This window comes from Pempheris klunzingeri, chromosome 17 (genome assembly GCF_042242105.1).
Source record: "Pempheris klunzingeri isolate RE-2024b chromosome 17, fPemKlu1.hap1, whole genome shotgun sequence".
Taxonomy (NCBI): Eukaryota; Metazoa; Chordata; class Actinopteri; order Acropomatiformes; family Pempheridae; genus Pempheris; species Pempheris klunzingeri.
This window is the reverse complement of record NC_092028.1, coordinates 16,824,260-16,846,841: the sequence shown is the minus strand read 5'-3', so window position 1 is coordinate 16,846,841 and position 22,582 is coordinate 16,824,260. Positions and strand designations below refer to the sequence as shown.

General features: G+C 43.6%; 2 protein-coding genes across 5 annotated transcripts in view; both read left to right on the top strand.

The window, feature by feature from the left end:
- sun1b (Sad1 and UNC84 domain containing 1b) overlaps window positions 1–6,374 on the top strand; it is a 28,166-nt gene extending 21,792 nt beyond the window's left edge. For all 4 annotated transcript variants that reach the window (XM_070847529.1, XM_070847528.1, XM_070847526.1 and 1 more), the window contains 11 exons: window positions 260–462; window positions 597–872; window positions 976–1,068; window positions 1,987–2,078; window positions 2,176–2,320; window positions 2,409–2,735; window positions 2,891–2,975; window positions 3,136–3,251; window positions 3,601–3,768; window positions 3,866–3,958; window positions 4,262–6,374. In XM_070847529.1, the coding sequence (XP_070703630.1) occupies window positions 260–462; window positions 597–872; window positions 976–1,068; window positions 1,987–2,078; window positions 2,176–2,320; window positions 2,409–2,735; window positions 2,891–2,975; window positions 3,136–3,251; window positions 3,601–3,768; window positions 3,866–3,958; window positions 4,262–4,378 (1,715 nt within the window). In that variant the 3' untranslated portion in view covers window positions 4,379–6,374. The remainder of the gene's footprint in view (window positions 1–259; window positions 463–596; window positions 873–975; window positions 1,069–1,986; window positions 2,079–2,175; window positions 2,321–2,408; window positions 2,736–2,890; window positions 2,976–3,135; window positions 3,252–3,600; window positions 3,769–3,865; window positions 3,959–4,261) is intronic.
- An 804-nt stretch (window positions 6,375–7,178) lies between these two features.
- Window positions 7,179–19,876, top strand: iqck (IQ motif containing K). The gene is given in 10 exon segments (XM_070847464.1): window positions 7,179–7,235; window positions 7,237–7,285; window positions 7,378–7,505; window positions 7,586–7,736; window positions 7,842–7,939; window positions 8,470–8,522; window positions 8,655–8,732; window positions 9,010–9,094; window positions 15,438–15,549; window positions 19,599–19,876. Coding segments are annotated over 10 exon segments (1,089 nt in total).
- Window positions 19,877–22,582: the final 2,706 nt, after the last annotated feature.

Sequence of the window (22,582 nt, the reverse complement as noted above, 5' to 3'; positions counted from 1 at the left end):
TATATGTGTTTGTTGCAATATTATAGTGCAGCTACCCTGTAAGACGTTTAGATCACTTTAGATTACTTTTTGTTTAGATTACATAACTTTATCCACATTTACCCACAATTCAGCCTGTTTTGTGTCTGTGATCTTGACAAGAATGTAAAATACATTTCTGAAGGGTTTGAGGAAAGTTTATCCACACATTGTGAGTTTTGTTATGAGCGACCAACCAGTAGGTGAGAGTGGTTTAACTTTGTCTTTCGTTTATTTGCAGCGTTATGGTTGTGGGGTCCGTCCACTGCTGCCCTGCTCGCCTACCTCCCGGCCATAAACCTAACTGAGTGGCGTGCTGTGTCTCCCATCACCCTCCTGTCTAACTTTGTGCCAGCTTCAGCTCCAGCTCCTGCCTCTGTCCCCGTCCCTGCACCAGAGACTCCACTGGAACAGACCCCAGCCACCCCGGTCTCACAGGCACCAGTAAGATACAGAGATGACAGCATCATTAGGCAGCACTGCGTGACTGTCAGTGTGTGTGTATGAATGACCTTATTACATGATGCCGTTCAAGCACTGTCAACGTCTGACATTTTTCACTGTTTACTCCACCCCAGCCGATGCTTCCCCCTGTGGTGGTCTCCAGTGTGGACTTAGAAAGACTGGAACGCGTGGAGAGACAAGTAACCCTACTGTGGGAACGGGTACAGCAGGGCGACCAGAAGCAGGAGCAGCGTCATGGTGACATTTTGGGTCTCTACAGCACCCTGAAAGAGCAGCTCCACACTCAGACGGACAGGGAGAGCCTGGGACTGTGGGTGTCCTCAATGCTGGAGCAGAGACTCGCTGTGGTACAGGCAGAGCTGGATCAGGAGAACACACACAGAGCACAGGTGGGGAGATGAGGCTAAGTGATAAGTGGGTTCAAGACGGATGTTGTTATTAAAAGGTTTACATGTATCTCACTTTCTTCCTCTTTATCCCGGCTTTATGCAGAATGCAGAGCAGCAGAAACAGCACCAAGAGAGTCAGGCAGCACGGCTGGCTGATATAGAATTAGAGCTCAACGCTCTGACTGTCAAAACTGGGGTACGTCCAGCAGACTCACACAAATGCAAAACACATGCATGGGGCAAGATTATTACTAAACTAAAAACTAAACACTCAAGCTAGATGTGAAAAATACATTAGTTAACTGAAATAAAAATAAGAAATAGACTTTAGGGGAAAAGTAGCTGAAACGATGTTGTGATCTTGCAAAATTAAAGTAAATAAAAAAATCTACAGAAAATGTCTTAAGTTTTAGTATTTGTCAAGTTGGTCAAAACACAACAAGCCTGAGGAGGCATTGGTGCATATGTTTGAGACTGGCATGTTAACAAAGTGTGCCACAAAGTGCTGTTGTTGTTTTGTTGTATTTTGATACCAATATGAGATGCTAAAGTCTCCCCCTGACAATGCATGGGGAAATGCGGCACGGTGGCTTATTTTATTTTTCAATGTGAAAAAGGTGTAAATTAAACAGCCAAAATGTAAAATCTAATCAGAACTTAGTAGATAAATCATGAAAGCCAGCAAGCGCAAGATTATAAGTACAGAATGTGGGAATAGAGGTTGAATGCTGAACATTAACCAGGAACACACAACTCAGCAAGTCATGCAAAGCCTGGAGTCTAATTATTAACTGACAAAAAACTATTCTAATGGCATGAAGAGATAGTGGCTCACACACCACGACTACTGAGGCAACAGCATTAAAAAGACAAAAGAATATCCGGACAAGCTCAGACAGGTGAGGACAGACAAGAACCAGTATTAAGGCAGATCTGGTTGTTTTTGTACCAGGTTTGTGACACTATATCAAATATCTGATGAAAGGGTGTTCCTGGGGAAATCTCATTTATTATCATTGACTTGGCTGATCTATTATAGGGAAGTGTTCATAAATATTAAAGCAAATGTTTCTGGGCAATCCTCAGTAATTCCTATACATGATGTGTGTTGCAGGAGGTGCAGCAGAGGCAGCAGCAGTATGAGCAGGAGAAGCAGGAAAAAGAGAAGGAGGCCGTCACTCCAGCAGCAGACACAGTTCCCGTCAGGTAAAATCTTAAGGGGAAATAACAAAAGCTTCACATCCTCATGTTGATCGCTGTGGTCAAGTTCTTCAGCTCACATGTGGACTGTGTCTTTGCTCAGTGTGGGCGTGAAGCAGGAGGACCATGATGCTCTGCTAGTGGAGGTGCAGAGACTTGAGGCGGAGCTGGGTAAAATCAGACAGGACCTGCAGGGTGTCGCTGGATGCAAGGGCAAGTGTGAGCAGCTGGAAACGCTGCAGGAGACGGTAAGAAATACAAATATTTGGATTTTCCTGACATCCAGTTTCCATTAGATTTCTATATTCATTAGACTTCTGTGTGTCCCTATCCTAGATATCCTCCCAGGTGACCTCCCAGGTGACCTCCCAGGTGCGTAAAGAGCTGCAGGCTCTGTTCTTCGGCTCTGGCGGGTCCGGCGAGGAGCAGGGCGAGGTGCCTGAGGCACTGATCCACTGGCTCTCCCAGCGCTACGTGAGCACACCCGACATGCTGGCCTCGCTAGCCTCACTGGAGATGAGCATCCTGAGGAACGTGTCCCTGCAGCTGGAGCTCAGTCGCACCCAAACCCTGGGTGAAGCCGAGACCCAAGCCAAGAGCATCGTTCAGACAGTAACTGGGACTGTCCAGCACACTGCAGCTGGCGAGGGAATGACAGAGGAGGTAATGAACGCTCACATCTGCTGTCGGCACCCTCACTGCTGTGGATTTCCACCGTAATCACATAATCTAAGCTGAGCTTGTTTAAAGTGATGGCTTGCCATGTGTTTGAGGCTCTTATTTAATCTTTAACTCCTGTGTTATGGTCTCTTCCACAGCAAGTGAAGATGATTGTCCAAAACGCTTTGAGGCTCTACTCCCAGGACCGGACAGGCCAGGTGGACTACGCCCTGGAGTCTGGAGGTGAGAAGGAATTCTCACATCCATATCAGTGCCTGTCTGTCTGAGCCTTTATACTGCTGCTCCATTACTGAATACTGTGCTAGCCAGAGTTCTTCAGGAAACTGAGACTTCTTTTTTTCAGGATAATCAGTGTTTCCTCTTAACCTCTGCGTGTGTTCAGGTGGCAGCATCCTCAGCACTCGCTGCTCTGAGACATACGAGACCAAGACGGCCCTCATGAGTCTGTTCGGCCTGCCGCTCTGGTACTTCTCCCAGTCTCCACGTGTTGTCATCCAGGTGAGCTTCACCATGAGAGATCCATGACAGAAATGTTTATCAACTGTGTAACAATTAGGCAAAGGATAGGTCCACAATTTAGTCTTAAAACAATAGTCAGGTGCTTGTGTGAGCTTTAAAACAGCTTTTTGTTTTTCTAATCATTCCTCTTCTTCATACTTAAGTACATATACAAACATAAGTTGTGAGCCTGTCCTTATATATTATAGGGTTACGATCTGAACTGTGTTTCTCATTTGGCTGCTGAGCTGAGTACTTATTCAACTGTCATTTAATAATTGGTGGGAAATAAAAGCTGTAAGTCTGGGCTGCTGTTAAGAAACTTACTTTGGCATCCTCCCTCCCTCAGCCTGATGTGTACCCAGGCAACTGTTGGGCGTTCAAAGGCTCTCAGGGCTACCTGGTGATCCGGCTATCCCTGAGGATCCTGCCCACATCCTTCTGCGTGGAGCACATCCCCAAGGCCCTGTCCCCAACTGGAAACATCACCAGCGCCCCACGCAACTTCACTGTTTTTGTAAGAAAGCACACAAACATAAAACCACACATGTGGACAAGCGATTGCAATCATCAGTGAGGAATGACTGTTTTCACTGATGTTTGTTTGTGCACAGGGTCTAGACAATGAGTACCAGGAAGAGGGAAAGCTGCTGGGGCACTACACGTACCAGGAAGATGGGGAGTCACTGCAAACCTTCCCTGTTATGGTAACTACAGACGCACTTTACGCTGCTCATGAGCTTGTGGATGGGAAAGCATGTGCATGGTACGCTTGGTGTTTAAGTGGTTACATTGCGAGAACACCAAGCCCCCAGGAAGTGCGACAGGCTGTGAGGCCGTTTTGACATAATGGCCAAATGGTGTAAATACACGTGACGAGACGCCATTGGGCCAAAAAAGACTTTTTTCCATAAACTTCCGTAGACTTGTGAAAGGGGACGTCTGTAAATCAGAGGATAAAAGTCAGATGAAAGTCAGAACCCCTGAATGTTTCCCCTCTTCTCTTTCAGGAGAAGAACGACAAGACCTTCCAGATCATCGAGGTGCGGGTGCTGTCGAACTGGGGTCACCCAGAATACACCTGCATGTACCGCTTCAGAGTCCACGGAGAACCTCGGCCTCAGTGAACCAACCACTACAACACACGCTCGTATACGACATATCACCCTATCTGTACATAGCTCTCACCAACCTTTAAAAAACGGAGGGGACTCGGCAATACTTTGCGGACGTTTTTTGTATGAAAGACACGAGGAAGTCAGAGGTTGTGGATTGTTAAAGGAATGTGGCCAGACTGAATCATGAACATGTGCTTTTTTTTATATTGAGTGAATCACAGGGAGGTCTGCATGGTCAATGATCGCAGAAGAAGAGTAGAACCACGGACGAAGCTAAAACTCCCAGTCCCCTTTCCATAAAACGTCTCTTGCACTGAATCAGCCCATGAGGGCGGAAGCGGACAAATCCACCCCCCTCTTGGCACCTTCCACTTCAACATGGACGCTTGAAATGAGGGGGTTACAGACTCATCTCCACCATTTCCTCACGCACTGCATCTCAGTCTGATTTAGTTTCCACTCCTAATCATCTGTATTTAAGTGTGTTGTTTTCAGGATCAAAGCCACTGCACCTTTGCCTGTGACGCCGTCCAGGCATATGTCACTCTCTGCAATGACTTTAAGTGAGCTGTCAGGGCAGCCTGCAGGACTGGACCACATCACAGTGGGTGTACACTGGACATGAAAGATTCACTACACTTAACCCTAACAAAGATTTTTCTTTTTCTTTTGGAACTGGACACGCTGCCTATGGACAGGCTCTGAATGTTTTCTCAAATGGAGACTCGATGCAAGTCACCCTTCAACTTCACAGCAACACCATATAACCACTGACCGGAGCTCTACGTGTTCAGAGTACTGGGAGCCTCTTTATGTACATTAAACAGAATACGCATATGGACGGACTCCAGGATTCATTCTAGCATGTGACTTTCCCCGAACCATAACTCTTCCATGCAGCGTGGATTTACATGAGCGCGAGGCCCGTGCCTGGATCTCAAATTAAACTAAAGGATATAACTACTCCTGTAGACAAGAGTGTGATATTTTATTTTTCCTTTCTGCTTCTATCAGGAGGGGATTCTGTGTGTCTCCCTCTAGCTCAGTAATAAACGTCCTCCTCACATGGGCTCCCTCTCTTCTGAAACCCCGAAGGAATGTAATCTGTATATTTCATTGTTGATAGTTGGTCCTTTATAATATCTGCTTTTATCAGTGTTGCTTTTTAAAGAATCATCCTGTTGTTATCATTATTGGTATTGTATTACTACCATTTCTACATTGTGTTTTTCCTTTTTTGTTTTGTTTTTTGATGGTTATTGATGTCAGAGGATGCACTGCAACAACTTATTAGAGATGTTTGTGGCACAGGTCTTCACAATTTGTTTAAAAAAATGGGAGGAGGGTGTGGGGGGGGGGGGGGGGGGGGGTTATCAATTTTGGTTGCAAATGATGGGGAGGTCTAAAATGTATATATATAAAAAATGTTTTGTTCACAATCTTATTTATTAACAAGTCAATTAGTGACTGCAAGATATGAGTTAATGCAATGTATATTTTGTCAAAAGCTGTTCAGTGCATTTTGGAACCATCTTGGGACTTTTTTTTAAGATAAATGGCTATTTTTGTTCAGTCATGAGATGACTTAACTGCTTTGGAATATATTCCAATAAAGACTTTAATTTTGAAGAACCTCTCTGAATAACATAATCATGGATTAAGACTGAGATTATCATGTTCTCTTTACCAGCAGCTTTATATTTTTCTGAAGAAAAATGCTTTTTAAATAGAAACATTGTTTTTTTTAGTTGATTCTTGACAAACCAACTACGACAGATCCGACATTAGATCAGATATATAGATATAGAACACATCAGGAATGTTATTACATCTCAACTCAAAGACACTAAAGTACAAGAGGACAAGTCATATGAAGCAAGAATCCCTAAAAATACAATTAATTTAATTTTCACAATTTTATCTTAGATGATGGTGTTTGCTATGGTAGCAGGAGATCCCTGTCCATTAAACCAAACACCCCGACTGTAAAAGGTCTCAACCAATAAATTAAGTACATGACACCATTTTAGTCTGCGCATTCCTTTGAAGGTTTTAATAGGGTTAATCAGAAAGGATCATGGTTACTCATTTACATTCATAGACTTTAATTAAAGAATCATATTTACTAGAGACTAAAGAAAAGGACCTTTTGGGTTCAACTATTTTAGAAATGCCTAAAAATTATCATGCTTTTCCCCAAGAGTTTAGTGAGACAAATGTAAAATCATATATTATTATATTATATTTATATTTATATTATATATTATATATTTATATATACAAATATTTTTTTTTCTTTGAGTATCGATTGGGTCTTCTGTCTATTTATTTCAGTATTTATTTATTTTAATTAAATTAATTTATTTCAGTTTCCAATAGAAAGTGCTTGTGTTGACATTAAACAGTCTTAAACAGGTTATCTGCTGCCCTCTAGCGGCCAAATGCAGGAACAACTGAATTAAAAAATTGTCCCACCGTGAAAACAGCCGAAAGGAGAATATTTTCTATTTTTAGAATAGTTTAAGGGACAAAGACACGACCTTGTTTATTGTTCATAAAAACAAGGGCTCTTAGTTAGTGGGCCGCACGCATACACACAACCCGGAAGCAGTAGGCTGTTGGACAAAACCAGTCCGTGCGTTTGTTTAGCATGAACTACACTGTTCAGGTAAGTTTTAGCCCACACTGTGCTACCAATAACGTTACACTATGGTTAAAAGAGGTGGATTTCGGTTATACCTTTTGTGTTTGATCATCTTTGTCCATTTATTTGTTAAATCTGCTCGACTGCTGCTCAGTCTGCTCCTGCATGACTACTTCCTTGGCAACCAGCGAGTCCCTAGCAACCACAGGAGGTAACAGCCGGAATAATGGAGAAGATAATTGGTGAGTCACTTTGGCAGCAAGTGTGCGAAGGTAAAGTGATGATATACTGTTTTTCAAATTCCTGTAGCTTTAGAAATGGCGTCAAATAACAGCTGTTTATTTGTTTGAATGTGTTTTTGGAGAGTTTGAAGCTGAGCAGCCCAGTCCTCCCACTGCTGCGTGGACAGATGGCAGCTCAGTGAGCACCCAGCCCACCCAGTGCAGAGCCAGCACACACTCCCCACTTCATAATGGACTCACCGCAGCCAAGGTCAGCTCATCATTGACATCAGCCACCCCTGATTGGTCTGATAGGTTTGGATGCCGTCACACATGCATTGGTTTCATCAGGTGTTTGTGGGTGATGGTGATCCTCTGAGAGGCTTCGACCCTCTCCTTTGCCTCCCGGCTCTGACCGACCGATCTGCGTTAGGAAATCCTCATCCTTCAACCCAGAGGCGCCTGTCTGCAGCTGCTGCGTCGCCTCCACAAGCACTTGAAAGTAAGATGAATGGGCTTCTGCTCTGCAGGGTGCAACTGTATGCAAATACCTCTGTCATATATGGGCACAAATGTTTTATACTGTTCATGTGTGTGTCTGCGTCAGGTCCCGTCACACGATTTTTGGAGAGGAGAGTGTTTCCGGTGTTGCTGCCTGGACTGGAGGCTTTGCTGAAAGAAGCCCAGAAACACGGCTGCTTCAAGGTCCGAACTTCTTCTGATAGACGTCTAACTAATAAACAATCTACAGGAGGGCAGTACTGTTAAAAGGACCAAAGAGAGACAGTAAAACCATTACTATGTACACTCGAGTACCGTGTACTCAAGTTTGGTTTTTAGGTACTTTTCTTCCCATTTTCTGCTACTTTATACTGTAAGCTTTAAATCTATCCACTACAAATCAGATAGGAAATATTACAATTTTTACTTCATCACATTTATTTCACAGCTGTAGTTATTAAATGACTTGTATTTTACATGCAAACCATATAATGTGATACATTGCTCAGATTAATAGTAAATAACCACAGCAGTAAAATGCTTTCACAGTAATAATAATCTAACAATGTGATCTACAGTAACACAACACTGACCAAAATAAGTACCTGTTATTTAGAGTTTTAATGTTTAAAGTGCAGTTTTACTCGTGATGGAGTATTTTTACATGGCTGTGTTGTTACTTCAAGTCAGGTGATGAGTATGAGTCATGCTGACGACTTCCTCTTGTGTTGCAGAGGAAGATAACAAAGTTTAACCCGTGTGACTTTCTAACTGAGTGGCTCTACAAGTAAGAGTCCTCCACACACACACACACACACACACACACACACACACACACACACACACAGAGCACTCAAAAAACATTATACAGTGACTAGAAAACTGTGTGTGTGTCCTTCTTCATCCTTTTTCCCCTCAGCCACAACCCACACAGGCAAGGACAGGACCCAGTGAGCTTCCATCACATCCCCTTTGCAAAGAACTGGCTCAGTCTGCAGTGAGTGTCTCCTGTCACACACACACACACACACACACACATACACACACACACAGCCGTTACCTGCAAATTAATTGTTTGTCAAGAAGTGAAACTTATACACTTTCATGGTTACCAGGTTCCTGTCCTCTCTCCAGTGTATAAAGTACATTAAATAATTATGCAAAAACTCTTCACAGAAACATGCCGCTCTTCTTTATACAGACGAGCTGTACACGCCCTCGTGTTCTGTCCCTTGTCACACATTTTCTCTCTTTCTTCCTCTCTGTATCTGCAGTCCCAGGCCCCCCACGCCTCTGTTCCTGCTGCTGAGTGACTATCAGGCTGCTCTGCTCATCCAGGCTTTCTGGAGGGGATACAAGGTACAGACTGGACGTGACCAAAACCATATTAAAGGACGAGGTATAGGGATGCAGGCAGACACGCAGAGGTGAAAGAAAATCTAAGAAAAAGATTACATTTCAAATTAAAAGCCTGGAAGAAAATGCAAAAATGCTGGATGCATATCAGATTAACAATGTTTACGAAGCCATCCAGCTATGCTGGACTGGGCTGATTATCTTTTCAGATTGTTTTTTTTAAGTTACAATGTGGCGAAGTGTGAAAGAACCCTGCAGTTACTCCACACGCTATAGTGAGCCTTTCTGCCTGTGTGTATACTGAATACGTGTGTGTGTGTGTGTGTGTGTGTGTGTGTGTGTGGGGAGGCTGTTGGGCTACAATAGGCGCCCTCCTGCGTGTGCATCGGCCCACAGTGCGATCTTGTTGTATAATCCCATCCCAGTGAAAAGCCCCTCTTCCACAGGGACTGCAATTTCATTCAGCAGCTTGATTATGTCATCAGTGATGCCAGGCTTTAAGTCCTTCCTGTGTGGGCGTTGTGGTCTGAAGTGCTCTGTACTGTGATATAAATAGACATAAACAGACACTACCAGAGGCAAACGCCAGCATTCTCTCCACACTCGCTTACTAATAAACACTCTCACATGCTGCAGGGATGCAAGCGTGTTTTTGTTTGTCTTACTTGAACCTCTTTTTATTTATTTTTTATTTGTTTCTTAATTCTTCATGCTTGTGGGAGGATCCAGCTTCAGTCTTGCTGCACAAACCATTGAGAGCAAAAGATGCCAGCTGTGCTGTCACGTCCAATTACAGTCCGTTTGAACGATCAGAAAATATGTCTTTGTACTTGGTAGAGTTTGTGTGTGCGTGCATCCAGGTTTACTTGTGCACCAGCAGGGGGAGACACTTAACAAAACTTGGCGTGTGTCTGCTCACATGAGGTGGCAGCAGTGAGCCAGCTGCCTGTCAGTCCTCACTGTGTTTACCCTGAACTAAGAGAGGTTCAGTAAGGCCACTGATAACACTGCAGCCCAGCACCCCACGGGATTTAGAGGCAGAAAGAGACAGAGAGTCACTAGCGGGAGGATATATCTGGGAGGATGGAGCTCAGGCTATGTTCAGAACAATTTTAAGATGGATGAATGGATGACTAAAGGGAGGAAAGAGGCATGATGGTGTTGCAGAGCGGCCTCGGATCAGGAATTGGGTGAAACTGAGGGAAATGTAGCCTTGGTCACATCTGTAGCAGCAAAGAGCAAAGACAGAAGCGAAGGCCCGAGCCTCTTGGAAGCACAGGGGTGGGCTGTGAACGCAGCACTATCGGGGTCTGAAGTTGAAGGCTGGCCTCTTAGGATCATGACTTATTCAAGATACACATGGTTGAGATATTTTGGGTTGGCACACAGTCATCGCGGTGTCTCATGGATGCTGTTAGCTCGGCTCGAGAAAAACCGCAGCTAACAGCTCAGTGGGCAGCAGAGCAGAGACGGGGACATCAGCACAAACACTCAGCTGTAAAACTGCTTTAGTTTATGTGTGTGTGAGACATCATTTTGTCTGTGTGTGTCTGCTGCCGTGAGAATATGTATGTGCCCTTTGTGTTTTCCAAATAGCACGTGATGATTGTCCCCCGTTGTAAATATACCCTGAGGAAACTCTCATATCGAGATATCATGTTTCACAGATTTAATATCTGAGTGAGCAATAACAAGCTACATTTCACCATAATCCTGCCTAGTGTGACATTCATAAATACTTGAAAATATGTTTGAGGGTTTATAAGTGTATAATAGGATTATGGGATTTTTCTGTTGAAAACCACAATAGCAGTGATGAATGAATAGTAGTTTTCTGTGTGGTTTCATACTCCACTAAAACCTGTAAGCTATCGATATCGAGATAATGCTTCAATAATTTTCCTGATGTAGAATGAATGCAAACCTTTACATATATCAGCATACCCTGTTCCCTTCACCCTGTTCACCCCCTCTTTCCCCCCTCACTCTTACACCCTCTGCTGTTATATAACCTGCCTGACGCAGCGCTGACTGCAGAGGGTGCGTATGTATTTGTGCGAATGTGTGTGTGTGTGTTTGTAAGAAAGACAGACAGACTGAGGGCCAGGAAGCAGGGAAGGAGGATTTTTTTTCTTTTTTGCAGATTGCAGTTTTAATCCCTCTATTATTAATGTGTTTCATCAAAACATATTGAGGACTGAAGAAGAGCAGCAGCGGAGAAAGTGAACACACACACACACACACACACACAGAGACAGACGCACACCCCAACTCACATCTATGACCCAGACAATGTGATTGTCTCCTGTTTCTCTCACGTATAACTATAAAGAGCTCTAAACATATTATATAATCGTCTTTAGATTGTGTGCCTTGGCTCGTCTCTAATCCATTCATCCATGTCTGCTACTGTAATGCACACGTATGTACATGCGCACGTGCACTCCACGGATCACTGAGACTTCTCTCAGGTCGAGGCAGCTGACTTAGAGTGATGTGGCTGCTGTGTAGACATTAGGCCGCCAATATCAGGGGCTTGTGGGCAAGCAGAGACGCAGGCTTTTATCATAATCATTTGTACTGTTTTTATCTGCAGATTTATTAAGCACACACACACACACACACACACACACTGCGATTGGCCTTTTCCTGCACAGTGCTGTCCTTTGCAGCATAGCCTTGTCTAACCTGGCCAGGAAGAAATTTCCACATAAACCCGTAAAATAACAAATTGTAACATTAAACAATGTTGGTAGGAGGATTTTGTTACCTATGGTCAGAGCCAGGCTAACTGTTTCCCCCTCTTTCCAGTATTTGTGCTAAGCTAAGCTAACCAGCTAACCAGGTTGGCTATAGCTTCGTATTTATTATACAGACTCATGCAACTCTCCACAGAAAATGTTGAACTATGGCTTTAAAATCTTAAGCGGTTTTCATTTTCGTTGTCATTTATGTGTCAAAACTGCTCCTGCATACATTTTATTCTGACCTGGTACTGGATTTGTCTATCAAGTCGGAGATTTTCGTTAAACTGAAGTAAAAGCTTTGTTTATGAAAGTTACTATGCACAAAAAATATTCAGTTTAAATGATCATTTCAGTGCATAATCTAGTGCATAATCTAGTGCATAGCCTCGACATGACTGAGGAGAATCTTCTCGGGTTAGCAGGCCCAGCTATTGTCTAAAAGTGGGACACTGTGGATACTGAGTGTATTCTATTTGACATAAACTAATAGAGATGTTTGAAAGAATCTCACACACAATCACACACACACACACACACACACACACACACCCAGGGAGCTGTAAAGTCAACAGCAGAACTAGGTCTGTGATTCCAGCTGAATGATCCGAGGGCAGCGATAGATGAATGGTTCAAATTCAGGTCCAGTGTTAAGTCGGTGACGGGCCACGTGCAGTGACACTCACGCAGAAAATATGTCACAGGCATTCAGGACATCCAGTAGTCGGTGACTCTGGTTCATCCTCTCTCACCCCCCTCCCCCTCCTGCTGAAGGGCAGTAGGGGCACGTCGTCCCAGAACAAGATGGACTGGTCATAGCGTGAAAGGCCTGCTCAGGTAGTCCTGAGGTATCCACGTTCATCTGTATTAGAGTGTTTCAGATCAAAATAATAATAATGTGTTCTTACACACAGTGTAACCCCTTACTGTCCACACTCAGCGGTCTACAAAGGTATGAATCAGATCACAGGCCGCTCTGCTGGTTAAAGCCACAATGGAAGCACGGTCAACAAAAAGATGATGATGGATCGGTGGGTGGATGGAGTGTGAGGCACAGATAGAGCAGGCTGTGTCTTTATGCGGCCTGTCAGCGGGGCTGGTGATGTGACTGCAGCCAGTTCCTCCAAACAGAAGCCATTGTGCTGCTGCAGAGTGTGAGAATGGGAGAGGAGCTCAGTCTCACAGGCAGCTTTGCACAAAAAGGAAGGCTGCTTGAAAGGCTGTGCAGTGGGATTGAAGTGCGAAGACGTGGTGCGCGCAGTTTGTGTCGCTGTGTGGTTGCGGCCGTGTCTGTGTTCGCGGGTGGGTGGAGGGGGTTCTGCTTGTGCAGGTGGTGGTGTCAGCTTTGAGAGATGGAAGAGGATGGAGTCTCTCTTTTTGCCATTTTGTGCAATTTTCAATGTGTGTCTTTGCTTGTGGTTGTCTGTCAAATATTGCATATGAACGCATGCATCCTTGGAATGTCTTAGTAATTTTCCTAATCACTCTAATCCCAGCCGTCATGCATACACACAGTATTAGAGGACTGACTCATGTGCACACTGAAACAGACTCATGTGTCATGTGTGCAGTAACACTGAGGATTATAGCAACAAGGTACTGTACAATCAAACGGCCATTAATGATATAAACCAGGAAGAATAGATGAACAGGAACATTATTTGGTGTTGTAAATCAAGTTTAAATGTATATACGCTCACACACTGCACACAGATTCACAGTCCTGGATGCACACAGTCAAAACAATACCGCACCCTTACTAATCAGCTGAGCTGATGCACACAGACAGGCTTCAAAACGCTCATGCACACACACTCAACCCAGCTCTTTGTCTCCTGTTAGCACACACACACACTACACAAAGCATGTATATTCAAAAAGCCAGCTTTCCAAGAACCGACACTCTGATTTTGTCTTAGTGTGCGAGACATTTTAATACATTGCCTCTGGGGTCAGACAGCCGTCAAATCTTTCCATCATTTAGTAACAGCTGACGGCAACAGAGGGAGAATTGGAGGTGTAAGGTTTCTGCAGGACACCACTGCAAAGCGACGCAGAGCAGAAATGGCCACACAGACACACACAAGCGAGGGTGAGCAAACACAACAGACCCCAAAGCCCCCACCCACCCCTGCTGACCCTCACCCCTCATTTCCATTTCTATGGTTTGCTCCCATCAGCAGAGGGGCTGTTGCAGCACTGTGACACCCGGTAAATGAACTATGGGAGCCCGCTTGTCTTACCCATTCCTCAAACCATCGCCAGGCTTATATAACAGACCCACTTTCATACCCACAGCTAATAGCAACGGCATTGTAGCCATTCACACAGGCGCTCGGGTGAAAGTTGGGGTCGAATGCAGAGGGAGGAGTGAGAGGAAAACAAGATTGGAGAGGTGGGGGAGAATGTAGAGTAGAGAAGTGGATGGAGAGGGAAGAAACATTGATATGGAGAATGAGGAGAGAGTAAGGTGCTGGGGTGAGATACAGTGTCTGAGGCACACCAGAGTACTGAGGGAGAAGAGAGAGCGGTAGAAAGGTAGAAAAGGAAGCGGAGGGAGGCCGAGTTAGTGGGAGGAGTGGTTGTAGGAGGAGGAGATAAAGAAGGACAAAGAGAGGGAGCTATTCAAAGATGGTTTCTATTCATTTAAAACAGCAAGTTTGTTATGTAATCTGTCAGGAAAGCCAGCAGCCCACACACACACACACACAACTACAGGGGTTTCCTCCAAGAACTAAAGCATAAACTCATGCTAACTACAGACTGAGAATCAGAGACGGCTTATTGTCATGAATCTGCAGCAGAATTTGACCCATTTACCCAACAGCCTGCAGCCAGATATACAAACACACTCAGTCATATATCTTAATGCACTTCATTACTACGGCTTTTCTCTGCACAACACCAGAGACCTTTCAGACATAGATTCAACACAACAGCTCCTGTCTGTTATATCATTAACTTCTACACAACATACACTCAGAGAGACACATGCATTACTGTATTATACAACAGTTAAAGCTGAAATTCAGTACTTACGGCACGTTAGAGCTATAAAATGATATTAAATGTTATTTATACATAAGTTACATACATTGGAAAATTAAGATTAACACATTTCAGCGTTACAGTTATATAAAATCTGGGCACATAAAAAGAGTGAAATAAACAAATAAAACTGAGAATAAGTTATTAAAAAGAAATTCATTGTCAATTTATCACACAAATATTTTACACAGGTGATGAAGCTAGAGAATAAATATTATCAACTGGACAAATGTAACTTGATAATAGCAGAGTATGAAGTAAGGAGGTTGTGGTGTCTCACAATAAATGAGCCACTGTTTAACCACCATAAACCACATGAGTAAATGAAACCAAATTATATAGTAACAAAAAACCACACTGGACACTTTAAATTGGGCCACTTCAGTCACTGGCAGCTCACTGATCAGCTTGCAACTTAATTAACGTATTGATGATGTTTGCTGATGAGAATTTATGCATGTGCTGCCTTCGCACATGTCCTGTGTGTGTGTGTGTGTGTGTGCTGTGTGTGTGCTGTGTGTGTGTGTGTGTGTGTGCGTGTGTGCGTGTGATAGGTCAGGGTACGCCCAGATGTGCAGGAGCTGCGCCGGTGGCAGAAAGAACTGAGAGAGAGCCGTGACATTGCCAAAACTGTCGAGCAGTTTTGGTCCCGACAAGAGAGCCGAGGTGAGAACACACACACACACACACACACACACACACACACACACACACATTCACATGGTATCACTGAATGCCAGGCCTCAGGCTTGGTGGCAGAATAATACCATTGATCTTGAATTTTCTCCCTTGGTCGACAACAGCTGCTGATAGACAGGCAGGATGCCAGCACACGTTATCATTCACACAAACAGGATACGATGCAAAGACACCAACACATATATAAAATATGCACGCAGGCACACACAACCACACACACATATAGACTGCAGAGATACAGTATTCACTCCAACAGGGCTTTGAAGTTAAAGCTGAGAGATGAGGATTTGAGAGCAGTGACACAGAGAGAGAATGAGGGCAGAGACAGAGAAAGGGACGGGGGGGTGAGTGGGGAGAAGGAGAGAGAAGATTGCAAGTGAAGGAGAGAGAGAGAAAATGTCTGCAGGGCTCAGGGTGTGTTTGTGTGACAGAGAGATAGAGGAGAGGATGGGGACTGGGCATACATGTGAGGACAGAGAGGAGATATAGAGTGATGAGGGAGGGGGATGAAGACAGAGAGAAGTATAAAATGATTAAAGGGTGGCCTTTGAGAGTGTGTGTGTGTGTGTGTGTGTGTGTACTGTGTGCACATATGAAGGACAGAGCAGAGCAGCTGAGAATGCAGGCCCATGTCCAGTGTGACTGACTGGCATTGGAGTTCAATGAGTGACAAAACATTGTCCTTGAACACACACACACACACACACACACACAAAGTAGTACACTGCATCAAAAAGCATGAAAAGACTGTGGTGAAGTTAAGCTAACTTGAAATGGATTGATTTTAGTAAAAGAGGAAGAAAATAAACACACAAATAGGATTAAAAATTGGTTTAATGCTGAATTTTGCAACGTCAGTCCGTCTGTCCACCACTTTGATCCAGACTCAAATAATTCAGCAACTGTTGGATGGATTGAGACGGAATTTTTTAGATCCATGGTGAGGATTTGCATCTAGTGCCACCATCAGATCAAACTTTCAATATCAAAGTCAGTGCTTTGATTTCTGAACAAATACTGGCAAAACTAATGGTGTCCTCCTCAGCTTCAGCTGTTATATCTGTACAAACATTAGCATGCTAACATGCTAAACTAAGGAAATTATGGACATGGTCAAAATTATACATATTAGCATTATTAGCATGGTGCCATGGCATTAATAGCATTGAGCTCAAAGCACCATTGTGCCTCAGTTTGGCGTCATAGAGCTGCTAGCATGTAAACTCTTATTCTTACTTAATATATTGTCACAATAGTTTGTAACCATCCAGCTGCAACAGGCTGACTGCACAGGACACACCCACCCACCTGAGTCAGTTATAATACTGAACCAGTAGGTGATCTGTTTTTAATTTTTAAAGGGGGGGGGGGTTACATAGCCCAATAGGAGCTTATCGTATGTCTCCATTGAAAAAAATGAATTTGTGCGCAAAAGGTGCAACATCTGAATTTTCCCTAACAAGATGCATTTTGGTCATTTTGCTAACAAAGGGGATGTCATTCCCCCTCAGCCCCCTAACCAGGCAGTATGGATGTACTGCAGCGTGAGGGTGACTGTGCTCAAACCTGCAGCTACTGACTTTTTGACCACTTTGATACTGTAGAAACAACCTGCAAACATAACACTGGCCGTCCAGCAGACACAGAACCACATTAGCATTTATTTAGTCGTGACTGTTTCCACCTGTCCAGTAATCACTCTCCTTTAGATCCCTGTTGCTTTTCACCAGCTCATGAACGGCGTGTTTGGCTCCTCTGAGGCTAAATGATCTACTGTGTTTGCTGGTTGATGCTGACCAGGTAGTGTACACCGGATTTTTAGAGTGTTTTTGCTGAAAATAGCTGCCCACCAAAATGACGCTAATAAGAACAGTGAGAGTGAACCAACACAGTCAAGTTGCAGGTCATAAAACCAGCTGAAAAAACGCTATAAAACTAGAAGTGAATGGAAGTGCAGAGTTGTGAGAAAGTTGTGAGTTTGCCACTACTAGCACTAACATGTGATCCATCAATCCAAAGGTGCTGATTGTAGCCGCTTTAGATTAATCTGCATGAAGATGATGACAAACACACACACTCCAGCTTGCACACTAAAGCTGTGCTTCGTAGCATCTCTTTTTGTCATTCGCTAACAATGACGCCGTCATAGACGCACGTTTCTTCCACAGTGACACATTCCACACAACAAAGGCAGCCGTGGCGGGCCGACGAACATTCCTCCGCTGGGGTGCCACGGCCACACTGTGCTGCTACTGCTACTCCACCACTACTGCTGACCTGACACTATAGCAGGGGGGGCTGGGGATGTGTGTGTGTGTGTTTGTGTGTGTTTGTAGGGGAGTGTGTGAGCGTACAAGAAAGTCTGCCCAGACTGTCCTGGACGGCAGCCATTTTCTGACCTCTTCCACAGAATGTGAAATGGATGAGACTGGGAGAACACCAGAAATGTGTGAGCTGGAGGCAGAGAGGGAGGGAGAGGACGAGGTTGATGCTGAAGTTGCAGTTTGTTTGTTGGTTTTGCCTGTTGTTGTTTGGATGTAATGAAATCAGCCCTGCCCCCCAGTGTTGACAGATAAATGACCCATGTTTGGTGCTGTGGTAGAGAGAGGGTAACGTAGGGAGAGAAATTATTTAGGGAAGCCCCCTCCTTACTGTATACACGCTCTTTAAGTCGATCCAGCAACAGCTGCACTCATCTCATTTGACCCGAGCAGACCAGCATGCGATACCTCTCCTGCCATTTCACGTTTCACAGTCTGAAATCAGAATTAGTCAGAGGTGGAGAGAAAAACAAAAGGGGAAAGAGCAAAGTAACCCGGAGAGCAGGGACACAATTATACGTCGAGGTCAAAAGGCCATGGCTCACTGGACAGGTGCAGCTCTCAACATCTCATGAATCACCGCATGACTGTCCTTGACTGTAGCCTGACATGTTGTGTTGTTCACTGTGAGTGCAAGTGCTGCTAAAACAGAGTAGTTGGCTATCCTGGCAGAGCACTTCCTTAAGTAATAGTATATAATAGTAATACGTCAGAGTCCTTGTGTCATATAATAATTCAAGTCGTTTTCAAAAGTAATAAAACAATTACATAATGATTTATTTAATTAGTTAGTCTGGCACAAGTTGCATTCTGCGTTTTGTTATCGTCCTCATTACTTATAGAGATCCTTCACTCAGTGTTTATAAATGGCACATTAAGAATAGCATCGGTCATGGTATCTGGATCACAGAAATTAATTTTTAAATGATAAAAAGGTACTAAGGAGCTGCATCGGTGCAGCTGTTGATGTGCAGATGGTAGTGATGCACCTAAAAGAGTAGAACATTGTAATGAGCACTTTTCAAACACGCAGTTACAAACGTTAGTGCGTAAATAAGGTAAAACGACTCTCACTGCCATCATTGACAAACTGTCTGTGGCTGTCGTTGTGCTATACATGGCCAAATATAGCAGTCTATTCATCATAGCTCCACTTCTATAATGTCAAAGCCACTGCCTTTTACCGGCAGATAACAAAAGGCCACCACAATAGCCTTGCAGCTGCGACACAGAGAAAGTGTCAGTAACTGGCTGAATCATGGTTAAACAGGTTCACTGTTTTTTTCAGTTCAGGCTTTATTAAACTATAATAAACTATAATAGAAATTAAACAGTTATAGCAAAACCTCACCAATGTTCTATTTTTGAGAAACTAATTAGGCAATTGTTTTAGGTCTTTATTTACTCATCAAACCAGGACATTCATGATATAATCATACATGTGTGTGTTAAAGCATTGCAACATTTGTGCAGGAAACAAAAAATTGTACAAAATAAAAGTTAAGACATGATACGAAAAAGCATCATGGGCATGTTTTGGTAAAACATTTAAGGATCTCTCTGACAATTCTGTGAGCTGTTTAATCTTTTAACAGGCTGAGGATTCTTCAGCTGAGTGCAGTAGGCAGAATGACCTAAATGATAAACAGCAATAAACCTGTTCATATCAGTGATGCAGCTCCTGTTTGTCTTCAGTGGGCTCCACCATGACAGATCTTCCAGAAAGCACCCAGCGTGGCAACTCTGATGTGTCCATCCACGTAGTTTCCCCCACCCCCCAAAGCACCGTGGTCCACACCCCCACCGCCCAGATGACCCCTGATGACGGTGAGTGGCTGACCCCCAGCCTGCGCGGCGTGGATAAAATGGCCTCCACACCAGCACTGACTGCTTTCCTGGCTGTGTCCGAGCCTGGTGACAGATCCCTGACCGCAGCGTCTCCGTCTTTATTAGGAACTCAAAACCTGAGCTAGGCTGGTGGCATTATTAACTGAGATCATTAGCTCTGTGTACAAGGTTTCTCTGGTGTTTAAAGGCTATTAAACTCTAGTAGGTTGATGTCAAACTGACCAAAGTAATCAGTCAAACAAGTCATTAAAAACACCCGTAACCAATTGGATATGGCCAGGCTGGGATTTATGGTCCGAGATCCGTGTCTAATTAGTTGATTGCTTTCATTGCCTTTTTGATGGATCACCTCCCCTCACGAGTCTCACCCAACAAATGAACACCACATAGTACGGTTACACGTATTATACTGCGTCTCCTAACAGACTTAATATTTCCTCTCAGCACCATTAACTGATAGCTCACTGGGAGATAACTAAATCGTATGTCCTTGCTTTGTCATTTCCCGTTTCCTTAGCAATACATATCACTCCACAAGACAGGTTATAGCGTTTCCATTCAAGCCAGGAAGTGAGGCCAGAGTGAAAGGTGACTCGGCCTGCAGAGCAACGCTTTCTATCCTGTTTATAAGGAGAGGAAATTACCCTGTCAGGGAAAGTGAGAGTAAAAAATAAAAGAGCATTTAAAAACATCGCAGAGATTAATGGTGGGTGACTGACAACTATCTGACAGAGCAACAAAATGGAAACATCAAACATATTCCTTATTCTCTCTTATTATTTTTACAGGTGACAATAACCCTGTTATATATCTCCTGACACTATGTGGTTAACATCAGTAAGGCAACATTACACCCTATTTAATGAAACATCAGCATGTTACCAATAAATACACATTTCCACCATATAAAATGTTGGTAAAAATAGAAAGGTTGTCTGATGGTTGGTGACTTGGCCTAAAATGTCACTGTGTTATAGTGTCTGATATTTTCAAAATGGAATTAGCTTGCATAGAGTCAGAATATTAGTGTTTTTCTTCTAAAGTTTTGGTCTTTTGCATGATGCATGTAAAGATTATATTTTGCTAACTCCAGCACCACTACAGCTTCTGCAGCTTAAACTCATCCTCCTCTTTCTGAGCAAACGGGACTATAGCTTGCGTCTCGATGCACAACCCTGTGTTGTGGAATGACAATGAATGAACTTTCTGCCCTCAGCTGTCTTTTTTGTGCTTGGCAGCGATCAAACGTCATCTTAAAAGTCACATATCAGCCATGGAAAGTTCATGAATTTGATTTGGAAAAAATATTCAGCATGCTGCTCAACTGACTCGGCACATTTTTACTCTCCTTCATGGCAACTTAAAAGTCTGTGTGAGTCCTAACTGTCTTTTCCTGACTGTGTGTCAATTAAATGGAGAGAATAAAGTGCACTCCTGGCATATTTCCATCACTCCTTGAGCCCTCCGTACCTGAGAGGATACTTCCGGTCACCCCTCCTCTGCAGAGCAGCGAGGCGGCGGCCACGTGATGGACGCCTTTCCTGACTATCCCGGTCACTGATGCACAAGGCCTCACAGCGAGGCATGAGGAGGGTCGTGTATCTTCCTTTGCAGGTATGTCTGGGAGATGCCTCGAAGACAGCTGCCACTGGGTGAGGTGATAAAACAGCCCATTTCATTCTGGGGACATCTGATAGTGCAGCCAGCTCCACAGAGTCTGGCAGCACCGGGCCTGACTGAAACTGGATAACACAGCGGCAGGAGGGAGTGGGCACCAGGCTGTCAGAGCAAGGCCAGAAAACAACTGGCTGTGGGCTGCGAGTCCAGGCTGGAGGTGGAAGTGTAGAATATGACGTGAGTTTACTCACAGAGTTTAGAGGGAGTACTGTTCCATGTAAACAGTATGTCAAACATTGCTCAAACCTCTAAAACTTGTAGGATGTTATGGGCCTAAATTAAATGTGGTTGACTATATTTTTATGGTGTGTATGAGCCACCGACTAAAAATAAAACCCAGTAAAACTACATGACCTTTAGAATTGAAGGAAAAACATACAGTTGGATTCCTACATAAATCCTTTGCAGTCATGTTTCTACCCACTTATTAAATGTACGTCCAATATTCACTCTCTTTTGACTCTGTTTTTGGACTTTACCAACTCCTGGGGGAAATATTTGGCTCTTTAGTTGCGTAATGCTGCACTATGTTCACCAGCTCGTCTGTCTGCTGTTTGGTGCTGAGCAGACAGTGTACAGTGGGTTTTTAGAGATTTTGTCCATAAAAGATGTGGTGAGAGTGTTGAGAGTCAAACAAAACAGTGAAGTTGCAGCCGGACAGCTAAAATAAAATAGATATAATGAGCTGAAACTCACTGTGAAGCTCTGTGAAGCCGAGAGGAGCTGCAGATTCAGGAGATAATTCTCTGTATGTTCTCTGCGACTGTCGTGTTGTTTTCACATTGTCACTTGATACACTGTTATTGTAAAAAAAAAGCTCTGATTATGGCTGCTTTTAATTAAATTTGACCTTTTGGGAAATACACTTATTCTCTTTCTTATCAGTGAAAGGATTGATAACTCTCTAGGGCATCTTCTCATCTAACGCTCTGGGGGGAAAAAAAATAATGAGCAAATCCCCGAAAGTGTCTGTTTCTTTAATAATTTAGTTTGTTTCAAAATAAAGAAAAAAATTGCTTGTATTTCTTGACATTCATGGGGATTTTGACTGAAACCAATAAATAGACACCAGTGTCCCAAATACATAGTTTATCCAACAGAGCGTTTATTATTCAAATGTGACTTGTCTTGTAGTGCATATCTTGGTCTTTTAT